The sequence below is a fragment of the Mustela nigripes genome, chromosome 17, assembly GCF_022355385.1.
Source record: "Mustela nigripes isolate SB6536 chromosome 17, MUSNIG.SB6536, whole genome shotgun sequence".
In the NCBI taxonomy this organism is placed as follows: domain Eukaryota; kingdom Metazoa; phylum Chordata; class Mammalia; order Carnivora; family Mustelidae; genus Mustela; species Mustela nigripes.
This window is the reverse complement of record NC_081573.1, coordinates 485296-504469: the sequence shown is the minus strand read 5'-3', so window position 1 is coordinate 504469 and position 19174 is coordinate 485296. Positions and strand designations below refer to the sequence as shown.

At 44.5% G+C, this 19174-nt stretch overlaps 1 protein-coding gene across 3 annotated transcripts; it reads right to left on the bottom strand.

Moving 5' to 3' along the window:
• Positions 1 to 8058: 8058 nt before the first annotated feature.
• Positions 8059 to 13009, bottom strand: LOC132005049 (leukocyte immunoglobulin-like receptor subfamily A member 2). Of its 3 annotated transcripts, XM_059381792.1 has the most exons (6): positions 12663 to 12991; positions 12407 to 12442; positions 11952 to 12239; positions 11490 to 11789; positions 10377 to 10676; positions 8059 to 8400 (listed from the first exon to the last, which is right to left on the bottom strand). In XM_059381792.1, exons 1-6 carry the CDS (start codon positions 12709 to 12711, stop codon positions 8237 to 8239), a joined length of 1137 nt encoding a protein of 378 aa, XP_059237775.1. In that variant the 5' UTR covers positions 12712 to 12991; the 3' UTR covers positions 8059 to 8236. The 3 variants fall into 3 exon arrangements, with proteins under 3 accessions (XP_059237775.1, XP_059237777.1, XP_059237776.1); XM_059381794.1 differs by lacking the exon at positions 11490 to 11789 and having other exon boundaries at positions 12663 to 13009; XM_059381793.1 differs by lacking the exon at positions 12407 to 12442 and having other exon boundaries at positions 12663 to 12993.
• Between the last annotated feature and the right edge of the window lie 6165 nt (positions 13010 to 19174).

The window sequence follows — 19174 nt, the reverse complement described above, 5'->3', positions numbered from 1 at the left end:
ACCTGGAAGCAAAAGACCACCTTGCTTAAGAATGCCTGAATCAACCAGGAGATCAAAGAAGAACTGAAACAATTCATGGAAACCAATGAGAATGAAGACACTTTGGTCCAAAACCTATGGGATACAGCAAAGGCGGTCCTAAGGGGGAAATACATAGCCATTCAAGCCTCCCTCAAAAAATCCAGAATATACCAGCTGTCTCTACACCTTAAAGAACTGGAGAATCAAAAACAAATCAAACCAACTCCACACATAAGAAGGGAAATCATCAAGATTAGAGCAGAGATCAATGAGGTAGAAACCAGAGATACAGTAGAATGAATCAATGACACCAGAAGCTGGTTTTTTGAAAGAATCAATAAACCATTGGCCACACTAATCCAAAAGAAAAGAGAGAAAGCTCAAATTTATAACATTATGAATGAAAAGGGAGAGATCACAACTAACACCAGGGAAATAGAAAGAATCATCAGAAGTTATTATCAACAGTTATATGCCAATAAGCTAAGCAACCTAGATGAAATGGATGCATTCCTGGAAAACTATATACTCCCAAAATTGAACAGGAAGAAATGACAACCGGAATAGACTGATATCTAGTAATGAGATTGAAGCAGTGATCAAAAACCTACCCCAAAGATACAGATGTAGTGAAAAGAAGGGCCATCTGTACCCTAATGTTTATAGCAGCAATGGCCACAGTTGCCAAACTGTGGAAAGAACCAAGCTGCCCTTCAACGGACGAATGGATAAGGAAGATGTGGTCCATATACACTATGGAGTATTATGCCTCCATCAGAAAGGATGAATAACCAACTTTTGTAGCAACATGGACGGGACTGGAAGAGATTATGCTGAGTGAAATAAGTCAAGCAGAGAGAGTCAATTATCATATGGTTTCACTTATTTGTGGAGCATAACAAATAGCATGGAGGACAAGGGGAGTTAGAGAGAAGGGAGTTGAGGGAAATTGGAAAGGGGAGTTAGAGAGGAGAAGGGAGTTGGGGGAAATTGGAAGGGGAGGTGGACCATGAGAGACCATGAAAGACTATGGACTCTGAAAAACAATCTGAGGGGTTTGAAGGGGCGGGGGGTGGGAGGTCGGGGTACCAGGTGGTGGGTATTATAGATGGCATGGATTGCATGGAGCACTGTGTGTGGTGCAAAAACAATGAATACTGTTATGCTGAAAATTTAAAAAAATGAGTAAAGTCTCTAAACAAACAAACAAACAAACAAACAAAACCTCCCAAAAAACAAGAGCCCAGGACCTGATGGATTCCCTGGGGAATTCTACCAAATTTTCAAAGAAGAAATAACACCTATTTTCCTGAAGCTGTTTCAAAAAATTGAAGCAGAAGGGAAACTTCCAGACTCTTTCTCTGAAGCCCGCATTACCCTGATCCCCAAACCAGGCAAAGACCCTGCAAAAAGGAGAATTTCAGACCAATACCACTGATGAATATGGATGCTAAGATTCTCAACAAGATCCTAGCAAACAGGATCCAACATCACATTAAAAAGATTATCTACCATGACCAGGTGGGATTCATCCCTGGGTTACAAGGACAGTTCAACATGCGCAAATCAATCAATGTGATAGAACAAATTAATATGAGAAGAGAGAAGAACCACATGGTCCTCTCAATTGATGCAGAAAAAGCATTTGACAAAATCCAGCATCTGTTCCTGATTAAAACGCTTCAAAATATAGGGATAGAGGGAATATTCCTGAACTTCATAAAATCTATTTATGAAAGACACACAGCAAATATCATCCTCAATGGGAAAAAGCTCACAGCCTTCCCGTTGAGATCAGGAACAAGACAAGGATGCCCACTCACCACTCTTGTTCAACATAGTATTAGAAGTCCTAGCAACAGCAATCAGACAACAAAGAGAAATAAAAGGTATCTAGATTGGCAATGAAGAAGTCAAACTTCTTCGCCAGTGATATGATTCTTTATATGGAAAACCCAAAAGACTCCAACCCCAAACTACTAGAACTCATACAGCAATTCAGTAACGTGGCAGGATACAAAGTCAATGTGCAGAAATCAGTGGCTTTCTTATACACTAACAATGAAAATACAGAAAGGGAAATTAGAGAATCAATTCCATTTACTATAGCACCAAGAACCATAAGATACCTGGGAATAAACCTAACCAAAGAGGTAAAGGATATGTACTCGAGGAACTACAGAAATCGAAAGCTTACATGAAAGAAATTGAAGAAGACACAAAAATATGGACCACATGTTCTTTATCCATGCTTCTGTTGAAGGGCATCTTGGCTCTTTCCACAGTTTGGCTATTTGTGGATATTGCTGCTATGAACATTGCGGGTGCATATAGTCCTTCTTTTCACTGCATCTGTCTCTTTGGGGTCAATACCCAGTAGTGCCATTGCTGTGTTATAAGGTTGCTCTATTTTTAATTTTTTTGAGGAACCTCTACCCTGTTTCCAAAAGTGGCTGTATGAATTTGCCTTCCCACCAATGGCTTAGGAGGGTTCCCCTTTCTCCACAACTTCTCCAATATTTGTTGTTTTTTGCCTTGTCAATTTTGGCCTTTCTTTTATTTTTAAATTTATTTTTTATTTATTTTCAGCATAACAGTATTCATTATTTTTGCACCACACCCAGTGCTCCATGCAATCCGTGCCCTCTATAATACCCACCACCTGGTACTCCAACCTCCCACCCCTCACCACGTCAGAACCCTCAGATTGTTTTTCAGAGTCCATAGTCTCTCATAGTTCACCTCCCCTTCCAATTTCCCCCAACTCCCTTCTCCTAACTCCCCATGTCCTCCATGCTATTAGTTATGCTCCACAAATAAGTGAAACCATATGATAATTGACTCTCTCTGCTTGACTTATTTCACTCAGCATAATCTCTTCCAGTCCAGTCCATGTTGCAAAAAAAGTTGGGTATTCGTCCTTTCTGATGGAGGCATAATACTCCATAGTGTATATGGACCACATCTTCCTTATCCATTCGTCTGTTGAAGGGCATCTTGGTTCTTTCCATAGTTTGGCGAACGTGGCCATTGCTGCTATAAACATTGGGGTACAGATGGCCCTTCTTTTCACCACATCTGTATCTTTGGGGCAAATACCCAGGAGTGCAATTGCAGGGTCATAGGGAAGCTCTATTTTTAATTTCTTGAGGAATCTCCACACTGTTCTCCAAAGAGGCTGCACCAACTTGCATTCCCACCAACAGTGGAAGAGGGTTCCCCTTTCTCCACATCCACTCCAACACATGTTGTCTCCTGTCTTGCTAATTTTGGCCATTCTAACTGGTGTAAGGTGATATCTCAATGTGGTTTTAATTTGAATCTCCCTGATGGCTAGTGATGATGAACATTTTTTCATGTGTCTGATAGCCATTTGCATGTCTTCATGGGAGAAGTGTCTGTTCAAATCTTCTGCCCATTTTTTGATATGATTATCTCTTTTGTGTGTGTTGAGTTTGAGGAGTTCTTTATAGATCCTGGATATCAACTTTTTGTCTGTACTGTCATTTGCAAATATCTTCTCCCATTCCGTGGGTTGCCTCTTTGTTTTCTTGACTGTTTCCTTTGCTGTGCAGAAGCTTTTTATCTTAATGAAGTTCTAAAGTTCCTTTTTACTTTTGTTTCCCTTGCTTTTGGAGACCTGTCTTGAAAGTTGTTGTGGTCAATGTCAAAGAGCTTACTGTCTATATTCTCCTCCCAGATTCTGATGGATTCCTGTCTCACATTGAGGTCATTCATCCATTTTGAGTTTATCTTTGTGTATGGTATAAGAAAATAGTCGTTTCACTCTTCTGCATGTGGCTGTCCAATTTTCCCAGCGCCATTTATTGAAGAGACCATCTTTTTTCCACTGGATATTTTTTTCTGCTTTGTCAAAGATTAGTTGACTGTAGAGCTGAGCTATGGTTTTCAAAAAGAATGAAAACAGGCTATTTCCAGAGCTGCAAATTCTTAGCTATTTTCCGCCTTTACATCAATGAAAGGAACACTGCATGGTGACATCCAATTAGAAAAGCAAATAATCCTTAATGAAGAAAGCATGTTAGATAGTGCAAAGAAGCAGCAAAAAAAAGTTGCTTTGTAAGGTTATATTTCCATACTTACACGTATGCATATATATTTAAGAAAGCTGATTTAAACTATTAGCTGAATGCAAATATTTTGAAACTTGTGGGTGACAGAAATAGAGCTTTGGGGGAAAAAAGTAAGAAGCAAGAGCTCAGCTAATGTTTAATCGTGCTCTTTCCTTACTAAAGTGGAGGGTGGACTTAAAAATTATTTGAAAGAGTTGTGTCTGGGTGGCTCAGTCACTTAAGCCACCAACTCAAGATTTCTGCTCAGGTCATGATCTCAGTGTATTGGGATCCAGCCCTGTTACGGGCTCCATATTCAGTGCAGAGTTGGCTTTGAGATTCTCTCTCTCCTTCTCCCTCTGTACCATACCCCTGAACTTCCTCTCTCTCAAAAATTTTTCAAAGTTATAAATGGCAATTCCTAGGAAGACAATGCAGGTACGACTTAAATTTAGAAACACAATGCATAACTTTAAAAATCATTAGTGTAATGCAAATATTTGCTCACTTGATGTTTTCCAAGATTCTACAACATATCCTCATTTTAAAATTTATTTTTTTCTTTTTGCTGTTCAGTCTAAGTGCTTTCTATTACTCTCTCTTCCGGACCACTTACACATTTATCTGCACCTTCTATTCTATTGCTCATTCTCTGTAGCATATATATATATATATATGTATATATATATATATATATATATATATTAATTTAAATTGTTGTACTTTCAATTTTAGTTGTTTCTTTTTTAAAAAAATTATCTCTTTATTAAATATTTCACAGGGCTCCTCTACTATTCTGTCCAGCCTGGTGAGCTCCTTTATGATCATTATTTTGAATTATTTATCTGGTATATTGCTTATTTTCATTTCTTTTAGTTCTTTTTCTGAGTTTTTTTTTTTTTTCTTGTTCTTTCTTTTGGAACACATTCTTCTGTCTCCTTAGTTTGTCTGACTTTTTACTAGTTTCTCTGGATTCAGTGGAAGAGCTATTCTCCTAAATTTTAAAGAACAGTCTTGTGTATTATGTCCCCTATATAGACTATTATTATTGGTGACTTTTGATGGCTAGCTGGATCTGTGTCTGGTATAGGCTGGGAGTCCTGGCACTCTCCATACAGTGGGCACCCTGGAAGGACAGCTAAAGATGAAGTGGACACAGATCAGTGTGGCTCCTGTGATCTCCATGCTGTGGGTGCCCTGGCAGGAGAGCTAAGCCTAAGTGGGTACAAGTTGGGGTGCCCCAAGCTCTATATGTAGAGGGCACCTTGAAAAAAAAATCATTAGTGTAATTGTAGAAAATAAATAAATCTTATTTTCAGGTATCGATTTAATTTGATTTTTAAAACTTGAAGTCTAATTAACACAGTGTTGTATTAGTGCCAGGTGTACAATAGAATGGCTCAATGGTTCTACCCAGCACTCAGCCTTCATCAGAGTAGGTAAAATCTTCATCCTCTTCATGCATGTGCCCTCTGGCAACCACCAGTCTCCCTATATATGTAAGAGCCAGGGAATTTTGTTTTGTTTCTCTTTGTTTGTTTGGAAAAAACATTAATCTTCATCAAACAAGAAGTCTGAAAAGTCAGGGGCACCTGAGTGCCTCAGTCGTTAAGTATCTGCCTTTGGCTTAGGTCATGATCCCAGGGTCCAAGTCTTGAGCCCCACATCAGGCTCTCTGCACTGCTTCTCCCTCTCTGACTCCCTCTGCTTGTGTTCCCTCTCTCGCTGTGTCTCCCTCTGTCAAATAAATAATAAAATCTTTAAAAAAAAAAAGAAGTCTGGAAAGTCAGGAGGAAGCTAAGGGAATGTAGGGCATCTTCACACATGGGGAGAAAAGGACATCCTGTACACCACTGGTGAGAATTTAAACCAGTGGCGCCATGATGGAAAAACAGTATGGTGTTTCATCAAAAAATTAACACTAGAACTGCTGGATGTTCCATCAGTGTCACTTCGAGTATGTATGAAAAGAAAGGAAACGGGATCTTGAAGAGGTGTCCACACTCCTATCTTCAGTGAAGCTTTATTCACAATAGCCAAGATATGGAAACAACCATATCCATCAATGGCCAACAATGGATGAATGGATAAAGAATATGTTGTATATATACATATGAGTATTATTCAGTCACAAGAAAGAAGGAAGTCCTGCTGTTTGTAACAACAAGGATGGACCTTGAGGGCATTATACTGAACGAAATAAATCAGACATAGAAAGACAAATACAGGATGATTTAATTATGTGTGGAATCTACACAAGTCATCCTCGTAGAAGCAGACACAAGGAATGGTAGAATGGTGATGAGCAGGGACAGGGTGCGTGAGGGAAGCAGGGAAATGGTGGCCAAAGACTACCAATTTTTAGTTTAAGGTGACTAAGTTCTGGAGATGTCATGCACAGCATTGTGATGATAGTTAATACTACTGTAGTAAGTCTGAGAAAGTTGCTTATAGAACAGATCTTCAGTGTTCTCACCACACACACAAAAAAAGGTAATTATGTGATGTGAGGAGGTGTTAGTTAAAGACATGGCGGCAATCACCTTGCAGTGTCTGTCAATCAGCACCTTACACCTTAAATTTACATGTTTATAAGGTGTGTTTTCACTCCACAGCAGCTCCCTTCCATTTCTGCCAGACCTGGGTCTTCAAGCTTAAGTGAGTGTGTAGTCGGCAGCAAACGGTTGGGTGTTGCTTCTTTTTTATCCATTCAGGTACCCTTACGTGTTTTGATAATCCGTTTATACTGAAAGTGGATATTGTTATGTGAAGACTCACCATTGCCATCTGATTTGTTGTTTTCTAGCTTCTTTGTTTCTTTCTGACTCTCATGAGGGGGTAACAGGGCCAGAGAGAAGAGAGTCACAAGATGTCATATATGAGGAATTTGATGTAGAAATTCTACAGGAAAGGGGAACCACTCCTTCCTCATGTGCTTCCTCCAACTGCCCCTCATTGGGGACCAAGATGAGGCCTGAGGAGGTTGAATCCTACCTCTGAAATGGCCTCCATATCTTTTCAGATGACTTTCAGCCCAGGTCAGATTCACGGGGAAGGACGAGGTCTGAAAGTCACATAAACCGATTTTAAATCCTTAATTGCATACCCTCTGGTCCTTAAGTATTTGTTGAGAGACCCACCTCTCACTTGGGACATGGCTCATTCTTTGGTCAGACTCAGGTGAGGGTGAACAGGTAGATGGGGAAGATGTTTTGAGTGGACCTCAATGCCAACATGTGAAGTATTGGCTACGTTCATTCAAGAACGACTTTGGCTGATACTCAAGATCTAGAGAAAATCGAGGCTCCCTCCATCCCACTCGAGGTGGAAGTGACCAGAACCTCAAAGTTGGAAGGACACACATATGCACATCGGTGGGTATTCTCGGCAGGTGTGCTGCATTTGGCTCCTCCTCACGTGGGAGAGACCACTGTAATCATGACTTGCTAACTCTGCATTCAGTGTATTCCCACAGACGTCTTCAAGGTGGCCACAGAGCGAGTATTTTCACCAAAGAAATCAATAAAGGCCTTAAATCAGGACTTTTGCAAAAATGGCATTTTCTTAAAGCCAGTTGACCCACAACTTGTGGTTCTCACTTCACACACCAAGTGATGATCATTCAAGTGATGATACCACTGGAGAAACAGTATCGTTTATCATGTGATTAAGAGGGAATGTCTTGTGGGTCTAGATTCTTCTTTTACAGAATGATTTTCAATGTATTTTTTCCAAACTGGACTTGCTGTGCATCCATCCGTTCAGTATTTAAAACAGAATCTGTGTTCTGAGCTGAAGAGTACACACACCAGGGAATCGAGGAAAAAGCATTCCATGAAACTGGACCAGAGAAAAAGGGTGGAGCCAGAGCTACTGGGGGGATTAACCTCAAGTCATAGGGTTGAGGAAAGAAGGAAGCTAGTCCAGAAAGTGTCAAGGAAAAGCCACATTGGAAAGCGATGGGGAGAGAAATCACCACAATTTAATTGCCAAAGATGCACCATAGCCCCGACCCAGACATTTCCCTGCACCCGAACCATGTTAACACCCAGAATATTCTCAGTAGAATGTTTCCCCAACTTATGTACAGATATTCTTCCAGAAAGTCTTGGTATCATCCATTCCGTTTTCAAAGTTCTACCTCACTGTCCATCTTCTCGCTTTCTTGTGGATGTCCCAGCTGCATATTGGGGTCTACTCTGACGGTGCCGAGCTTGAAAGAGCAGCACCCCGAGAACCATCAGGATCAAGGCAGAGATCCCCAACCGGATGAGATTCTCCACTGTGTAATCTTGGCTGTTTGACCCTAGAGACCATGGACAAAGAGATTGTGGTGGTCAGAACGTGTTGACATGACCCTGGCATCCTACACGTCTACCTTCCTGCATTTATTGACAGAATGTATCCCTGTGAGCCCACCACATAACTCAGAATTCCTCCTTATTCATCCATTCTGAAGGCTTGTTTTATGGTTCTCTGAGGGCACCAGCTACACCTGAGAGGCAAAAAACAGAGCCTGTGGTTGGGGAGACCTAGAAATACTTAAGTAATCTCGTTTCTCTTCTCCAGGGAGTGCCTGAAACTTGCTAATACCATCTCAGTCCCTTAAGTGAGTATCTCTAGTGTCTCACCTTGCATTTAATTAGGAGGCAATAATAAATATGGGAAGCTTCATTTTTATCCTGAGGACCAGGAACATGGAGGAGTGAAAAGCAGGGTCCACCTTTTCATTCCCGTACATCTGCCAACTCCTTCTGGTCCCTGAGTTGGGATTATATATTTCTACATCACTTTCCATCTTTATCTATACATGTGTCCCTTTTTGAAAATAACATGTGATCTGACAAACACTGGCTGTTATCCACAACAAATAAATCATTGAACATTACACCAAACACTAATAATGTTCTTATATGTTGGCTAACAGATCTTAATAAAAATAAACGTTGGATCATATAGCACACATCAGGCATTTTTCTATGAGCAAGGATTTCCATAATTCACATCACTGCTAATCATTCACTCAATGTGTTGTCTAAATATGAAGGCAGATGAGAAAAAGAAAAAGAAAAAGAAAAAGAAAAACAATCTACATAATCAAAGATAAAAGAAGATGGACACTGAGATGGACACATGGACGAACATGCAGAGATCTATCTTGGAATATCAAGGAATACCAGGTAACTCTAGGACTGGGGAGGGAATGCTAGACTTGGATTCTTATGGAAGATATTTTGGAGTTTGGCCTGATCTGGCTGACATCTTGGGCAGTCTATCTCTCCTTCCTTTCACTATCATGCCAAGAGTTACTGATGGAGAAAGGGCATGTTTAGAGTACAGAAGTCCCAAGAAAGAGGAATTCCTGAAACATCTTCCAGAGAACTCACTGGTACCAATTTTCCAATCTGGTTTAGCCTTTTGAAATCGAGGATAGATTCAAACATTGGTAACTGGGAGGACTGTCTCAGATATGAATGGAATTTTGTCAGTGCCTCAGTCAAGAGCGGCTGATCCAACTCAGCTCGAGATATGAATTCCAGGGTCTCCCCAGACTCCTGACCTGAAGATGAGAGTCACCCTTTACTATGCTCTCTACTTACGGTGGACCTTGTTCCACACGTGCCGTGATAGTCTGACTTTCTACACATCAGCACCAAAGACAGAGACAGCCAGCTCTTCCCTGCACTTGACCTGGGCTACTTAGACTTTTCCACTCCCACTACCACCCAGTGCGCCCCCATGATCTCAATATTTCTGGAGACACAGGGCTACTCTCTTCAAATTCCCCCAACCCCATCTCCAGGTCTGGCGGGAACAACCCCTCTATAGATATTTGAATTGCGGAGGATCAACTTAGTTCAACCTAGGACTGGAGAGGCGTGCATCCTCTAGGCTAAGAGGATTCTGTTCCTAGGAGACATGAAGATTGTCTGTGGGGTGAGGGTGTGTAGACACCAAATCCTGCTTGGAAGAAGGGGGTGCTGTGGGGCTGTGCTGGGTCTTCTGTCCCACTCAGCCCTACTGCCCATAGTCACAGCTTGTCTTTTTATACTCTTTTGTCTCCTCCCTGCACTCACCTAGTCCTGTCTCTGTCCCTCTGGTCAGGGTAAGACATGGAGAGGGCATGGCCCTGTCCGTCTTTTCATTCCCCACAGAGAGGGATAATCCAGTGGCTGAGTTCCTTGTTGTTCACTCCTTCCCCTCCCAGCCCAGAGCTCTCCAGATGCAGGATTGTGACTCAAGCATCAAAGCCCTCAGTGGACATGGGTGTGGGCTCCTCACCTGAGACTAGGAGATCCAGGGGGTCACTGGGCTGTGACAACAGGTAGGGGTTGTTGCTATGTGAGCTGTAGCACCGGTAGGTGCCCTCAAAATCTGAGGTCACGGGACTCAGTGTAAAGTTGACCTGATGAGGTTTTGCTGTGTCCTGCAGACGAAGGACCTGGGGAGGAGCGAGAGACCCCTCCTTGGAGAGGTGGAAGGTATCAAACCACAACTCCGAGCAACACTGCAGGGTCACATTCTCTCCCCAGGACACTGAGGCCCCTGGCTGGGTCGAGAGGGACGGTTTCTCATATATTCCTGGAGGAGAGGAAGGTCATGAAATGTAAAGAGCCCCCCCCCCACACACACATGCCTTTGACCCTAGGCTGGGGGGCCACCATCCTCTCTCCAGGGACTCTGTGTGGGACCCCCTCTCAGTACCTCCCATCTCCTTGAGTGGGTCCTTTATATCCATGGCCCTCACTGTCCCTTTCTCAGTCCCTGTCTCTAGACTATATACCCACCTCAGCCTGTGCTCCTGGCCCTCTCCCTGGACCCCATCACCCAGGGGCATCTGTGGTCCCAGACCCTGAGCAGACAGTTAGGACTTGGGTCTGGGGGGCTCCTCACCCGTGATCAGGATGCACAGAGGGGCACTGGGTGCCGACCAGGTGGATAAGAGCTTGTGCTCTCAGTAGCATCGATTCCGGCCCCCGTGAATGTGGCTAAGAGGGCCTAGAGGGAAGTTGGGGCTGGGTTGCCCTTCTAGACACTGGGGAGCTCTGAGCTCCTCATCCTTGGTCAGAGCGAATCTGTCAGAGCTGGTCTCTGAGAGACACTGGAGGGTCAGGCTGTCTCTAGACAGGGACCCCGGCTGGGCCGAGAGGGAGGGCTCCTTGTAGACACCGGGACAGCAGGGGACGGTGGTACTGGGGACGCACTCCCCATATTGGCCCAGGGCCTGCAGTGAGGCTCTCATGGCCCCTCCCACATTCTTTCACTGGCCATTCTGGCCCCGGAATGACAGTGTCACTCACCCCCGCCTTCAACCCCAGGGTTCCACTGGGCATATGGCTTAGGTCAGTCATCTGGGCCCAGGAGGTAGGTGGGGTGAGGCAGGGGCCCCCTCACCTGTGACCTGAAGGTGCAGAGGGTCACTAGGCTGTGACCACAAATACGGGTATGACTCAGGAGAAACGTAGCATCTGTAGGTCCCTGCATGGGAGGTGTTCATGGGGCCCACTTGGAGGAACCCCTGCCCCCTCTCACGATGGAACGTCCACTCCAGGTGTTGGGGCACATTAGCTCCCGGCTCCTTCAGCAGATGGAATGACCCCCGTGGCCACAGTGAGCTACAGGAGAGGGACACATTCCCTCCCAAGGCCACCACAGGGCCTGGGTTTGCTGAGAGGGAGGATGCATCATACTGTCCTGAGGGAGAAGGAGGGAGCTGGTTACAGGTGCCATCACCCCACGGATCTCATGCATCCCACGTACTGTGGGCTGTGAACAAGGGGTCCCCCTGAAGCCACAGACCATTCCCTTCTGCCTGGAGAAGGGGCCCAGGGGGAGGGGGCCAGCTCCTGCCCTTACCTGTCATCACCAGGGTTAGGTCATCACTCAGCTGTGACCGGCTCTCCCCGCTCTGATATGCACACCGGTATCGCCCTACATTGTGTGAGCTCATGGATTTAATGGAGAAACCGGCCTTGTTGCTAGAATCCCATGAGGTCTCCAAGGTCTCCAAGGACTCACAGACTTTCTCTTTATATAGATAGTAGCCGTCAGCCTGCAGAGACACCTGGCACCAGATTGTCACACGGCTCCCCTTGGTGTCTATGTGGCTGGGATCAGCCCAGATGGAGGGTTTGGGGAGGGTCCCTGGAAAGGAATCAGATGGAGGGTTGCAAGGGGTCCCTTCTCCTCTCAGTTTCCCACCTGTCACCCCAAGACCCCTCCCACATGAGTCACTATTAGCTCTGACCCTCTGTGACCCCGGCTGCTTAAGGGGTGGTTGGTGGAGACAGGAGATCTGGGGGAACACTCACCCATCTGTGCCTCATCCCACAGGCCCCAGCATAGCCCTGGAAGAGAGTTCCTGTGAGTGCCTCCCACACCCACATGTAGCTGCTCCAGTTCTGGTCTGGGCCTCTGGGTGCTGGGGTCACATCTGCGGCTGAGCATGTGCCTCCCCCAGATGTTCTGCTCCTACTGATCCTCTCCAGTCCTGAGGTCTCCCAGGGACCAATACCTGGGGGCAGGAAGGGGGGCAACCCCTTCCCTCTTCTTTTCTAGAAAGCTCACCGAGGCAGAGAAGAGCAGTGAGGGTTGGGGTCCTGGTGCTGCCTCCCATGTTCCCCAGCGGTGCAGACAGCTTATAAAGTCCTCAGTGTGTGCTGGATGGACAGATGCATGGGGTGTGGTACAACCCAGGCCCTGTGTTCCTCATCATGGGTCCTAGAGGGATGGCCTCACAGGAAGGGGAAGAGCCCCTGCCAGGGCCTCTCTCTGCTTTCCCTGAAGGGTGACCCGAGAGCAGCAGGTCCTGGGACCTTTTAGACCTGACCAAGTCTCCCCAGACCCCACTCTCTCTGTTTCCTCCCCAAAAAGCCCAAGTCTAGAGAGAGACACTGGTTCCAGGACTCAAACTGGGGGAGGGAGGGCAGAGCCAAGGAATCAGCCCCATTTCAGTTCCATTTCTGCCCTGTCTCACACAGAAGCTGTGTGACGTGGGCTGAGACACTTCCCTTTTCTGGGTTTCTGTCAAGGCAAATTTTCATCCTTCCTCCCACCACGCTGGCAATTAGCCCCTGTTCAGTGAGCAGTGGCCACATCCGGTCATGGTGCCAGGCACTGGGGACTCATTGGTGAGAGGACAGTCTCGTTCCTTCCCTGGATGCATGGGACTGTGACAGTGACAGCAGACAATACAAACCCTTGAGAAAATGAAATCAGGTGATAGTTTTGGTAAACCATAGAGGAAGAGAGAAACCGAGGACAGAGAGGCTCAGAGCCAGGTGACATCTCACAAGCTTAGTCACAGTTGGTGGGGACCCTCCGGGATAGAGAGTCCAACACAAGACAGGGTGAGCTCAAGTGTGCTGAGTGGTGTCATCCTTGCCCAAGGTGCTGAACTCTCCTGGTACTGCGTCCTCAGGGAGTGGGGAACCGCTCCCACACCTACATGTGTTCCTGGATTTTACCTTCAGGAGCAGGAACATTGTCAGTAAGGTAACGTGTGAACAGATTGCTGTTGTGAGGAGATCACCGCTAGGGAGGCCGTGTTCTGTGGAGGAGGGTATGGTACCCAGCAGCGATGACACCCTCATCTTCATTGGCTGGCTGCCTGATGAGCTGAATGCCATTCTAAGTGGTGTTTGTGGTTTCTTGTGAGCTTCTTACAGAATCCCAGGAACACAAATACATTCACAGTTGGTAGGAAGAGTCAGCGATGGTTCTTTTTTTGTTTTCATGGCCTAGGAGGTTTGGAAGGAGTCTGCTCTGTTGAGATTATCTCCCCTGTCACATTCCCAGAAGACACACATGTGGTTATGACTCTGTGTGTGTGTATGTGCGTGTGTGTAGAGGGGAGGTGGTAAACTGGGATGAGCTTGCTTGTGGGGAGGAGCTGGAGAGGGTAGCTCAGCCTGGTTGTCAGCCCGTGGAGGGTAAGATGTAGAGACTGGGTGTCACTGGAGTAAGGTAGAGACAGATGGGCAGGTTTTGTGCAGGGGAGAGGCAGTGATGAGGAGGTACAGAGCTATGAGAGTAAGACAGTTCCTCAGGGAGTCAGGACCTGGAGGAGAAGCAAGAAAGGAAGGCTGATGTGGTGGCTCTAACAGGACATCTCCAGTCTTCCACTGATCCTGATTGTGGTGTGGACAGGTAATGGAAGGAGGGCTCAGGGAAAGAACTGTGTGGAGATGTCATCCTGTTCATTTGACAGGAAGGTGTTGGGGCTATCCAGTATGGATGACCCCAGAGAAGGCTGGGAAACATGTTTCTAGACTAAACTGACTCACCGAGGGAACCACCACTTGGCTCTGGACTTGGGGTTATGTTTGTTTTCTTCACACACTGTCTCTCTATTACGTTCTGTTTCTGGGACAGCACTACCTTCTTTCCAGCAAAACCCAAGTCATTCCTGCCTCTGCATGTCCTCTTGTCCCCCAGGCATTAGATCTTCTAGAATCTGTCTCCATGCTTTGTGCAAACTACTAGCTGGACACAGTTAATGCTTGTTAATCCATTGTCAGCTGGTGGACATTTGATTGCCACCACCTTTTGTCCCTTGTGAGTCCTTGGATGAACTCACTTGCATAGTGTCTCCTCAGTTACATGGATGCAATTCTCCTTCATGTCTGCTTTTCATTGTGGTAATAAGAGAGCTTAACACAAGATCTACCCTCTTTACAGATTTGTCAGGACCCTCTTGTTCGCTTTAGGCGCAGGGTTGTATGGGATCTCCAGAACTGTCTATCTTGCGAACTACAACTTATGCCCAGAAGTGGAATTTCTTGGTGACACATGCTTCTGGGTTCAAGTTTTTAAGGATCTGGAATCTCTTAATTTCATGGGCCTGTGTGCTCCTGGCCCTCCCATGACTGGTAGCACACTGTAACTATTAACCTCCCATCTGGAGTCCTCAACACTCAGTCTTGTGAGTTCGCTGAAACTGGGCCTAGAGAAATAGAAGTAATCATTTCACATAAAATGTAAGGAAACCTGGGTAAACTTTAGTGCTCTCAGAGTGGCATTAATGGGCTCTATGTTGATTTGTATTGGTTTGTCACATCAGTTCTGCACGTTCCTCACCATCAGGGACCTCACGGTGGGACCCTGAAGTTGCGTATGAAGGGAGGAGTTTCAGCAGAGATACTGGCCAACACCAGGATCCAGCATTTTGTACACGGTTTTCTCAGAGGCAGCACAGACAGGCCATCTGGTGGAAGTTGAGGGATGCTCAGAGGGTGTGGGGGCATCTCCTGGATTATCCCTTTCAGGCTGCAACTTTTGATGCCAATTTGTGATCCATTCAAACAGCCTCCATTATTTGAACTGAAAGGAGACCCTCGTGTTCCTCAAGGTTTATGGTGATTGAAAGGGAGGAAAATGGGAAAATGTGTTCACTGAAATTGGAACCAGAGGATGGCAGTGTATGGCAATGTGGACTGAAGTCTGCCATGCAGGTGTCAGCTGGTTGGGGGAAGATGAGAGCCAGTGAAGACAACTCACAAGTGGTTGGAAAGGGGAGTCCATAATTCAAAGGCAGAAGAGGGCATGCATTGTCCCTGCACTGGGAACCATGATTCCTCTCCCTCCTCACAATGACCTGCAGACAGTTCACAAGGCACATACCCCACATGCTCTTCCAGAACCTCTGGGCACACAAGATGTACTTCCCAAGGCTCCACTATTCTGATTGTGGCATTGTTCTCTCTTGTTTTTGCCTCCTGGCTGCATCTTGGGCTCTTCTCTCACTGTACCAAGTCTGAAAGAGGAGAATCCCGAGGACCACTAGGATCACAGCAGCCATGTCCATGAGGATGAGATTCTCCACTGTGTAATCTGGGAGTTGGGTGGGCAGGAATTAAGGTAGAGAGGTCACAGAGGTCAGAGCAGATGAAAATCACCCAGGATCCTGAATGTCTACCCAGGGCACCTGCTTCCCCTTGACAGGGCTTAACCATCCATGCCATCCCCATACTATCCACTACTCCCCAGTGTTGGTGTCTTCTTTGCTTTGTGATGGGCAGATGGTATCAGTCACTTCTGAGAACCATAAAAGTATGGGGGAAAATGAGGTGCTGATGGGACTCAAACTTGTCCTCTGGGCTCTGTGGTCTTGTACCTGCCCCATTTCTTGTGATATAACTAATACAGAGTCCCTAATGGACACTTTCTCTGCTACTGAAGGATCACCTCTGTTCTCATTGGATTCTTTCTATGTCCTCATGTTTTATGAATTGAGGCTTTGCTTCTGGGTCCCATTGGCATAGAGTCTTCCTATATCCCCTAGCTCAGAAATTCAATATGTAAAATTGTCTCTCAATATAGAAATACTTGAGCTATTTAATTTCTGTGTTCATTCTGATCATGTAAACTACCTCTTTTGGATAGGGGAACTTGCTTTTTTCAATAATTCAGGACCCAGTGTTCAAGAATGAGAGGTTGGCCATAAATATAATGAAGAGGCATATTCATATTTATGTACATATGAATTAATATATATAGATATGAATATATTGAGAGAGAGAGAGAGAATTCAATGCCTACCATATAAGTGTGTTAGTTATTTGAAGTATCTAGGTAGGATATCACCATCACCACCATCATCTCCATAATCACCATCACCATCCTCATCATCACTACCATCATCAGCATCATCGCTGTCCTCCTCCTCCTCATCTCTCTCTATCTCTGTCAGTCACAGAGAGCTCTGGAAACTACCAAAAGATTTCAAGGAAGAACAGCAATTTTTGATTTTTATCTTCAAAGGCATCCCCTCTCACCCCAAGCCCTTAAGGAACAGAGAATATCAGTGTTGTTATAAAACTGGTGAATATTAGATAATTAGAAAATTAGATAATTCTGCAAACCTATTTTAACCTGTTTTCACATAAAAAAACAAAAAAAAGTATAGATGAATTCTAATTATTAATCTCCCAATGAAAATTTCAAATAAGCTTATACAATTCAGAACATATGAATGAAGAATAAACATCATTCGGTTGGTTAATATCCAAATGTGTAATACCAAGAAGGATTTTAAATGTATCTCACTAGTGCTATAAAATTTGAATAAGTCAGGAAATGTACAAGCCCTGGAAATGTTCTATTCCTAATTTGTATTAAGAAAAGCATAATTCTTTTTCCTAATAAATCTTGAATGTAACAGAGAAATGACCTGAAAAAGACAGGTCAGTATTGCTATATACATAAAAATACAGATTTTTAGCATGTGTGTTTGATGTACAATAATTAAATCATTTTGGCTATTAATTAAGATGTTTTCCTAAAGCAACACTTAGATTCATGTTAACATCATACTTTGGTGTCATTATCATAAGGCATTTGCTGCAAATAACACTGGTACACAATCTGGAAATAAAGAGGTAAGTTTCATTTTTTTTTGAGATTGATATAATGATTATCAGTAAATCAAGGAGATCAGTTGTAAAGCACCAAAGGTGGAGTATCTGTACCATTAATAGAATATAAAATTAATATAACCAAACCAATATCACTGTTATATATACTTAGCTATTATTTAGAAAGTATAAAGAAATAGGGGAGGAGCAAGATGGTGGAGGAGTAGGAGATCTAAATATTGGGTCCCAGGAGTCAAGCCAGATAGCTATCGAACCTTCTGAACACCTACAAACTCAACAGTAGATCAAAGAGAAGAGCAGCAATTCTAGGAACAGAAAAGCGACCACTTTCTGCAAGGTAGGACATGCCAGGAAGTGAATCTGAGGTGAGAGGAAGATACACTGCAGGGAACAGAGCAGCGGAGCACAAAATCCAAACTTGTAGAAGTCTGTTCCACTGAGGGCCGTTGCTCCAGAGGTTAAACAGGGTGTGGGGTGGGTGGAGTCCTTGCGAGGACAGTGTGGCTCAGGACCCGTGGGGTCACAAAAAGACCTGTGGTGTCTGAGTGTGGCAGAGCCCCCAGGTATTGGAGGGGAGAAACCTGTGGCAGAGACCGAGCTGAGGAGGGGCGCTCAGCTTGGGATTACCTTAAACCATGATCTTCAAGCAGGGACCCCACATGTGGCAGATCCAGGGATACCCCTCCTTCTTCGGGGAGGAGAAGCACAGGAATGAGTAGCAGGAAACAGCTGGGTTTGGAGACCATAGAGGGCTGTGCCCCAGAGATAGAAATGCTTGGTCACAGGCTGGGTGAGCTTCAAGCCTGGCCAGGCTGGAGACCAGGGAGATGGGAGGGATTGATGGCTTTTCTCCATGCGCACAGTGAGAAGAGGGGCCAACTCTCACCTCCTCTGGGCTGGAGATTGGGAGGCTGCCATTTTCATTCCTGTCCTCCAGAGCTCTAAGGAAAGTGTTCAGAGAAAAAAGCTCTGAAAAATGAACCCAAGCAGATTGCTTAGCCTGGCTGTTGGCAAGGGCAGTACAACTCTGCGTTGGGCAAAGACATTTGAGAATCACCACAGCAGGCCCCTCCCACAGAAGATCAGCAAGGACACCCAGCCAAGACCGAGTTCACTGATGAATGAGAACTGTGGAACTACGAAGCTAGGGGAAAACAACAAAGAATTCATGGCTTTTCTCCCTTGATTCTTTAGTCTTTCAAAGTTAAATTTTTGTAATTTTATTTTTTTCTTATTCTATTTTTTAAAAATTTCCTCTTTCCTCTTTTAACTATTTTATTTTATAATAGTTCTTTAAAAACCATTTAAAAATTTCATTGTTATAGTCATGTTCTATCCCTTCATTGTATGTATTTTTTGTATACACATAGATTTATCTTTCTTTAAAATTTTGGGATAGAGTTTCTTCCAACAGATCAAAATATACCCTAAATTTAGAACATGGCTTTGTTGTAGCCTCCAGTCTCTTTCCTCTTTTTTTCCCCTTTTTCCAACCAATTTCTTATCTTATTAATTCTTTTTTTAGACTCTTTTAAAATTTTCATCTTTCCAGTCATATTCCATCCCTTCATTGTGCTTATTTTTGTATATGTGTAAGTTTTTTTTTCTTTAATATTCTGGGAAGCAGTTTATTCTAACAGACCAAAATACACCCAAAATAAAGTGTGTGGCTCTGTTCTATTCACCAGTCTACACACACACACA

What these genes read in the sequence shown, in the direction of transcription:
- LOC132005049 (XM_059381792.1), bottom strand. Translation starts at nt 12,711, where the DNA reads ATGGGAGGCAGCACCAGGACCCCAACCCTCACTGCTCTTCTCTGCCTC. An exon ending in GTGGGATGAGGCACAGATGG is followed by an intron (nt 12,240 to 12,406) that starts GTGAGTGTTCCC and finishes ATTCCTTTCCAG; the next exon opens with GGACCCTCCCCAAACCCTCC. An exon ending in TCTGCACCTTCAGGTCACAG is followed by an intron (nt 10,677 to 11,489) that starts GTGAGGGGGCCC and finishes CCTCTCCTCCAG; the next exon opens with GAATATATGAGAAACCGTCC.